A 7,953-nucleotide genomic window follows, 5' to 3' on the forward strand; every position below is an offset into this window, starting at 1 on the left:
ACTCTGTACTTCCTTTCAATAAATATTGTGGTGATTTCAATGTTTTTGTCTATTATCTTGAGATGCAGGCCATGTAACATTCATAGAGGTTGTAGATTTTTATATGATCTGTAATTCCTAAAACCGTTTACAGAGTGAAATAATGTCCCATTGGATGGGATTAGGACTAGGTTATCCCTGTTCCATCTCATCCTAATAGTTTTTAATCTGCTTTTTAGCCTGTCCTAAACTTTTGGTTTTAGTTTTGTCATTTAGCATAGTTACTCTCCTTTTTACTTCATCCCAGCTTGTTCCTTAAACGTTTAATAAGCATGCCCTTCATCAGCAAGCTGTAGCCCCTGGGCCAAATTCTGCTCACTCCCTGTTTTGAACAGGCTATGAGCTAAACGTAGTTATTACATCTTTTTAAACCATTGAAAAAGTCCAAAGAAAAATATTTTGTGGCATCTGAAAAGTGTATGGATTTCTATTTCAGTGTCCATAAACAGAGTTTTATTGGAACACAACCATATTCATTCATTTATGTATTGCGATAATGCTTTTGTTCTGTCAAGGCAGAATTGATTGGTTACAGCAGAGATTGGATGGCCCACAAAGCCTGTAGTATTTACTGTCAGACTACAGAAAAAGATTGCATTCCCTGTAGTGGAGTACCAACATGAGGGAAGAACCCCAGGCTCTTCTGCAAGCTCATTCTCCAAGTGTAGTATCTCTTCGATGATTTATGAGATAATGAATTTGCATGATAGCTTTGAAGAATATGATGAAAAACATTAGAGCATCAGAACGCAAAATCATGAGCCTATATGTAGAAAAGGTAGTCAAAGGGTGGCAGCTTTTTGCTTAAATACTAATTTTCCCAACCAACCAGTAGCTGAGGCTAGGCCTTCTCCCCAGCCTCTTTCCCCACGCTTCCTTTCCCTGTGGTCAAGACTCAGCTCATCTTCAAATGAAACTGTGTTTTCTGATAATAACCCTTTAAAAACAATTCCTAGTTTAAAGAGGGCCCTAATCCTTCAATGAAAACATATACTGAGGCTTCCTTTAGACCTGAAAAGAGCAAGGGAATTGCTAACATACCTGAAATTCAAACCGGCTGTCAATCCTGTATATTGGTTATAATAGAATGATTGGAGAGTTGGGAATAATTAGAGATAAAAATAGCATTGTGTCTCAAACTCAAATACATTTGCTAATTGGACTTCTCTGCTATAAACCTTGTTCAGGCCTGGTCATTTTTCAGAGAAATAATTATTTATGGGTTCTTCTCTTATAATGCTGTTCACTTTATTTTGCTTTTCAGTACAAAGTGTAACCATGTATAGAGTTATAATATTTAATCAAATAGCAAATATGCTTAGTGGGAAATAATTTGTACCTATTTACACTTAAACATTATTTTATTAGTGTTTGGATGTAATTAGTGGTAACATTAAATATTGAAATAAAGAGACTCCAATCACATTACCTGGGGTCCAGAGCTTTTATTAATTTTGTTTTCATTAGAAGAATGCTTTTATTGCCAGTGTTTTTTTTTTTTGTTTGTTTTACTTTTTGCTTCATTCGGTATTCAAAAATATGCTCTCAAACAAGATTCGGATATCACAGATTGTCAGTAACCAGTAATTAATAAATATAGTCCCTTATGTGCCTGTGCATAAGCAATCCAGTGGTTAAAGGCTTGGAAGCCATGCAGTGTATTCAAGTTAAATGTATGTCACACTAGTTTATTAACATGTCAAGCATCCCAAAATGAACTATTAAATGAATACAAACAATCCCCCAGTAATCTCTGGAAGTTATTTAACTCCTTTAGACTGGGGGATAGACTGGCAGTAATGTCACCTTGAAGAAACATGCTAGGAGCCTAAAAAAAATGAAGCTTTAAATAAGTATACTGAGAGAATTTGGGTTAATATTTACCTCTGGACATTTCCACCATTTAAAATAAATAAATAATCAATAGTTAAGAGAAATGTTATATATATATATATATATATATATATATATATATATATATATATTTAATTTCAAGGCATGAATTAGCTCCAAGTTCCAATTATCTTCTCTTTATTTCCTGGTTCACTTTTCCAATGACACTAGACCCACTCCTATGCACATGCATGCTTATCAAATCTTCAATCAACTCTTTCTTCTTTAAGAAAGCGATCCTTAGGAGCTGAGAATATGTACCTGAAAGTAGAAAAATGAAACTTCTTAAGATCACCAAATTATTTTCTGGTTAATTAAATATCAATAAATTATTTTTAAGGGTGGTTTGATGTTTCTGCCACTCTAATATCAAAACTCTGTATATATTTATTTCAGATAAATAGATGTAAATGCGTGTTTGTGCAAAGTCTTGGGTCCTATGCAGTTTAGTTACATAATCTAAAATAAAGAAATTATAATAAACACATTTCTTTGTCAATTAATAGGCATTGAAATATTTGTCTAATTTTTAAAAAGTGAAAAACAGTCATTATATAATTATTTATACAGAAATTTAAAGAAAAAAATTTAAACTGCCCATAATATAACCTTCTGGAGATAACCATAGTTTTGTGTAACCACACTTTATACTATAATTTATTTAACCACTACCCTATTGTGGGATATTTAGATTATTTCCAGATTTCTTATTATTATAAATAATATTGCAATGAATAGCCTTGGACTACACCATTGACTGTATCTCTAAATGTTTCTTGTTTCCTAATAGTAGATTTCTAGATGGGTAATTGCTGAATACACGGCTTAGAAAATTTCTTGGAGTGGGTGAAGTAGAAAATCAAGCACTGGAGCATCTATTCTGTTTCTGAACCACTGTTTTCTCTTGTGGTTAGTGTTTAAAATATAAGCACTATGAACATTTGCCAGCTAGTGTGACACCAGCTGCAAACACCATCAGTTTATAAATCTAAATTTTAATTTTCTCATCACAGGGGAAAACAAAGACTCACTATCTTTCTAGAGCATACAAAATACCAGGATCCAGAAGGCAGGGTTTTTTGTCCCTCTCAGTGGCAGAGCAAGGTTTGTTGAAGGAGGAGGCCACCATTTTGACACGAAGAAGAATGTACATTGAAATTTCTTCATTTGCATTGAAGCCTTTACTAACTCATAAGTTACTCTCAATTCTATTATTTTCTATTTAGGAGTCATCAGTATGCTCTTTCCCTAACTCTCTCTCTCTCTTTCTCTCTCTCTCTCTCTCTCTGTGTGTGTGTGTGTGTGTGTGTGTGTGTGTGTGTGTGTGTGTGTGTGTCCCTTTCTCTCTTTCTTCCTTGACGTAACTCATCAGAATTTTGTGGTTAACTGGTTGCTCCTGGTTACGTCTTCTTCATACCTTCTCTTGGATACTTCAGTTATTAGCCCATGTCTTTCTAGACTAAATAACAATGATCTTTAGAGGCTTTTCTCATAAAGACATCTCTAGACCGTTTATTTCTGAACCTCGTCTATTCCTGCTCATCATTATTATAAACAGCCATAATATCCAGGTCATCATCCAACTCAGTCAACTGTCCTTGGGGTGAAGGCTCTTCCAGGTTCTTCCAGGCACATAGTTAAATAAGTGCCTTTCATATGATTCTTTTTTATAGAATCATAGAACATTGGAACAGAAAAGATGAGACTTTGCATATCATCTACTTTCTGTACACTTCTTTTTCAGTTGAAAAAGCTGAGGGCTAAATAAGTTAGTTAACCTGCTCACAGTTACACAGTTATTTGATATTTTTTGTTTTCATATTTGTTGACTCAGTATTAACAAATATGATATATTAGCATGCAAAATTATATAGGAGTTTTATGTTTTTGATCATAGTAAGATTTATCAAGTGCATTTAAACTATTTGATTTGAAAACAAAATAAAAAGAACTTTTTTGCATAATATGTAGACACTTATTTTAGTTCTTCTTGTCTTCTGCCCCGATGATGTGATTTCCTTGAGAACTATAGAGACAAGCACTTCTTCACCTTCACTCCCATCCCAATCTAACAACATATTATCCCCAGGGACAAAAGAAAAAATTACTGGAGGATCCATGCAGGTACATTCAGAGCCCAGTTGAACCACTAGAGATTTAACTAAGCCTCTTGAGATGAAATCTCAATGTTCCTGTAACTATTTCAGTTTTGGACATGGCATTTCCTTGACCCAAGACCCTCTTTGACTATGGTTTTACAAACCAGATGGAAAGTCTTGTTTCTTGGTCTGTAAGCAATTGTTTGTGTCAAACATTAAAATAACCTCAATAATCTGAAATGCTCACTCCTGCTACTTGGCTACTTGCATACCAGCTCTCTAAAGTTTTCAGGCCAGGTGAATCACTAACAACTCTCTAGCAAGATGAAGGAAGTGACCTCCAAAGCTGAAGCTGACTTGGGGAAAACCTTTATAAAATAAGTGTATTATATATGTACATAACGTTTTCGTGTTCAGCTGAATCCAAATAATATTTTCATTTTTTCATTGGACAATTTCTTTGAGTTATTCAAAGTGAATGCAAGATAGAAAAAAATATTGCTAGTGATTTGAGTATGACAGCTAAATATGATTTTTTAAATATTGAAGAAAAGGCCCTACAGATCATCCTCAGCAGCATAGAATAAAAAAATATATAGTCTTTACTGGTGCTGATTCCTGGGCAGCCTCTGTTCAAAATATTTTCATGATATGAATAACCAACATTTAAAAATATTCATTTGGTATTTTCACTTTAGTAGCCAGACTGGTGAAAGAATATTTCCTCTAAAAATAAAACTGGCTTGAATTACAATAACACTTACTAAAATAATAAACATCTATAAATTACAGCTATGAATTATCAGGATTTTTTGGATCAGCAAATCATGAGGATTTTTAATTATTAAGGTTAAAACAAGCTAGATATATAAAAGCTCCAAAATATCTTGGGAAAGGGTAGCACTAGAACTACCACTGTTAATTCTTATTTAAATATGGAGATTACAGGAATATGTAACAATTCTAACAATAAAATGTATAAATGTAAAAATTAGTTATGCCCCTGTTTTCTACTGTAGCATATGTAATTCTAAAGAGTTATTGCCAAACAGCTCTTGGTACAAGGTTTCAATGCTCATTGGTTGAAATGACATCAGAAAGGAATAAAAATAGTATGAATAAGGTCCAGGCATCTCTCTGATAACTCAGAGAGGCTTATGCAACCTCATTCTAATTGTATAAGGGACATTATTTTCTATACCCTCAGATGAGACTATTTGAATATAGTATTTACTTCAGTGAAAAATCTCTAAATTTGTAGCAAGTTCCAACTTACTAAAAATTACTCAGATTGGTCTTAATTACTTATTTGAGATTCATTCAAAAAGCAACATGAAGTGAATCTACATGCCAGCTGACTTTTTTACTCTTTATTTCTTCAACTGAATACCTCTTAAAGGGCCTCTCCATTTACATGAAAGCAATGTTTATTTTCAGTTTAACAGGGGCAAGAGTTTGCGTGCTGCAAATATTCCCTAAGCTTATATTCAAGTCTTCTCAATTCCACGGCAAGTGGAAAATACTAGGTTATGACTGCCAATGTTCAGGCTAATAGTAAAAAATAATGTTGATCTTGGGGCATCTCTTTATACTTTTGTGTTGTATTTTGGGAATCGTACTTTTTTTCTTTTCTTTCTGACTCTTCCTTGCTGCTGTTCACAGGAAGTATGAGGATGAGGACAATATGTTGATATAAACAGCTACTATGCTATGCAAAAACAAGTGTTATATCTCTTCCTATCACTTGTGTGTTCTTGGGGTTCACCTCTTGAGAGGAATATGTATGACATTGGATTCCCCTAACGCCATTTCCCTTTTCCTCACACTCCAGTATATTCATACTTGATTGACCCTTTCAAAAGACATGGGAGCTGGGGTTGACCACCTTGTTTACTTCTTGTATGCTGTGGCTGTGCTGCTGAGATTTTCTCTTCCTCTCCAACCACTTGCCTCCTTCCTAAGCCATGGTTCCTAGAGAGCACACAGTCCACATAGATGTCCCAGAAGAGTTGGGCCAGATCCCAAAACAGTGCTCCATGCTTCAAGTTCTCAGATGACTTCAGGTAGATCATAAAATCCCAGAACCCTGAAACAGTGTTGGAAATGCGAGGCTTTCGCATTTCCAGGAGAAGCACTGAGGAGGATTCCCAGCACTGAGGATCAGCTTGGTTAAGAGCCAGCAGGTCTGTCTGGCTATGGCAGAAGAAAGGAGATACACAGCAAATTCCCACAATGAGCAGGGAGCAGGTGAGACTCAAGGGGCGGTGGATCCATCCTCTGTTCCCAGGATCAGCCATGGCCATAAAACTGCACAGGATGGAAATATTTTGTATCAGTCCTTGCATGTGCTTCACTTAGTAAAGGAAATAAGTATGCCCTTAAGACCCTTAGTTCCAGCAAAGGAAACACATCATTGTCACAAAGTAGGGAAATCTTAGCCTAGCTCCCATATGATAAGTTCCATTCTATCTAAAATGACTCATTGCCAGGCCAGGGAGTGAGTATAAATGCAAGATAATTAGGCCAAGAAATATGCACTCCTAAGACTTGTTTCTTTATAAAATGAATACATTAATCTGCTAATTTGTTTTCCCTGGTACAGAAGAATGTAGTTTAAAAGAATACAAAGTGAACATTTAAAATTTTTCTGCGGCTGGGCGCGGTGGCTCAAGCCTGTAATCCCAGCACTTTGGGAGGCCGAGGAGGGTGGATCACAAGGTCAAGAGATCGAGACCATCCTGGTCAACATGGTGAAACCCCGTCTCTACTAAAAATACAAAAAATTAGCTGGGCATGGTGGCACGTGCCTGTAATCCCAGCTACTCAGGAGGCTGAGGCAGGAGAATTGCCTGAACCCAGGAGGCGGAGGTTGCGGTGAGCCAAGATCGCGCCATTGCACTCCAGCCTGGGTAACAAGAGTGAAACTCCGTCTCAAAAAAAAAAAAAAAATTCTGCATGGCTTTAACTATTCTATAATATGTTAGTGAAGGCTATCCTAATCTAGGACCCTTATATAATAAGAATTTGAATATACTTAACCTTTAGATGCTTTCCTATTCACAGTGATTTTTAATTTAAAAAAATACATTTGAATTGTCAAATGTTATAGTAAAATTAACACCAGATAATGTGCTAAAATTATGTATGAATACATGTGGAAACAAAGAGACATATATTCAACCCATTAGAGTAAACTCAATATGTATTTTACAAACACTTAAAATGTTCTGCAATTCTGATATAACTTTCATAAAAATGTTTTATAATTTCTCTGTTCTTGCTATGAATCTCAAGGATTTTTTTTTAAAAATCTGACTGTCTTCAACTCTTCTGGATTTCAATGTCTGTTGCCATAAAATTGAGGCATCCACATACCACTTCGATATTGTTCTTTTGCTACTACTTCAGACAAGTGCAATGAGAAATGATGCCCTTAAAATAATAATAACATAAATGTTCACTTTTTGTCAGAAAAAGCTTATCTATTCCTTCACAGGCAATAGAAAATGTATATCACACTTAAACAAGTCTAACATAAAGAAAAAACAGGAAGGGCACATACAGCTTACTTTCAGGTTTGCATTATATTTATATTTCCAAACCTTTTAGATGGTAATATCATGAAAGCAAGCAAAATATAGTTTATGGGAATACTCTTATATTGGAATATTTAATGATAACACCATAAGATGGATAATCTGTCTCTTCTGAACAGCAGTAGGACATGTTGAGGTACCGTTAAATAAATATTTCAGAAACTGTCTTTGAACACTCATGTTCTTATTTTGAAGGAGCATGTTAGAGATACAAGATTATTCAAAAATATTTCCTCTTTCATATCACATATGCATTATCTCTACTCAAAATCATATTTGTTGTGTCCCTTTCCGAACTAAAATATCGAGACACCTTGAAGGATGGT

At 34.9% G+C, this 7,953-nt stretch overlaps 1 protein-coding gene across 1 annotated transcript; it reads right to left on the reverse strand.

Moving 5' to 3' along the window:
* Positions 1 to 2,047: 2,047 nt before the first annotated feature.
* Positions 2,048 to 6,328, reverse strand: FAM237A (family with sequence similarity 237 member A). The gene is made up of 2 exons (XM_003925616.4): positions 5,917 to 6,328; positions 2,048 to 2,193 (listed from the first exon to the last, which is right to left on the reverse strand). The coding sequence occupies exons 1-2, from the start codon at positions 6,326 to 6,328 to the stop codon at positions 2,060 to 2,062; spliced, it is 546 nt and encodes a 181-aa protein (XP_003925665.2). The 3' UTR covers positions 2,048 to 2,059.
* Between the last annotated feature and the right edge of the window lie 1,625 nt (positions 6,329 to 7,953).

Source organism: Saimiri boliviensis, chromosome 5 (assembly GCF_048565385.1).
Source record: "Saimiri boliviensis isolate mSaiBol1 chromosome 5, mSaiBol1.pri, whole genome shotgun sequence".
NCBI classification, from domain to species: Eukaryota; Metazoa; Chordata; class Mammalia; order Primates; family Cebidae; genus Saimiri; species Saimiri boliviensis.

Excerpts from the sequence above, each read along its gene's own strand:
- FAM237A (XM_003925616.4), bottom strand. The coding sequence starts at position 6,328 with ATGGCTGATCCTGGGAACAGAGGATGGATCCACCGCCCCTTGAGTCTC. Across the intron at positions 2,194-5,916 it reads GCATACAAGAAGTAAACAAG|GTACATATTCTCAGCTCCTA; the intron begins GTGGTCAACCCC and ends TTCTACTTTCAG.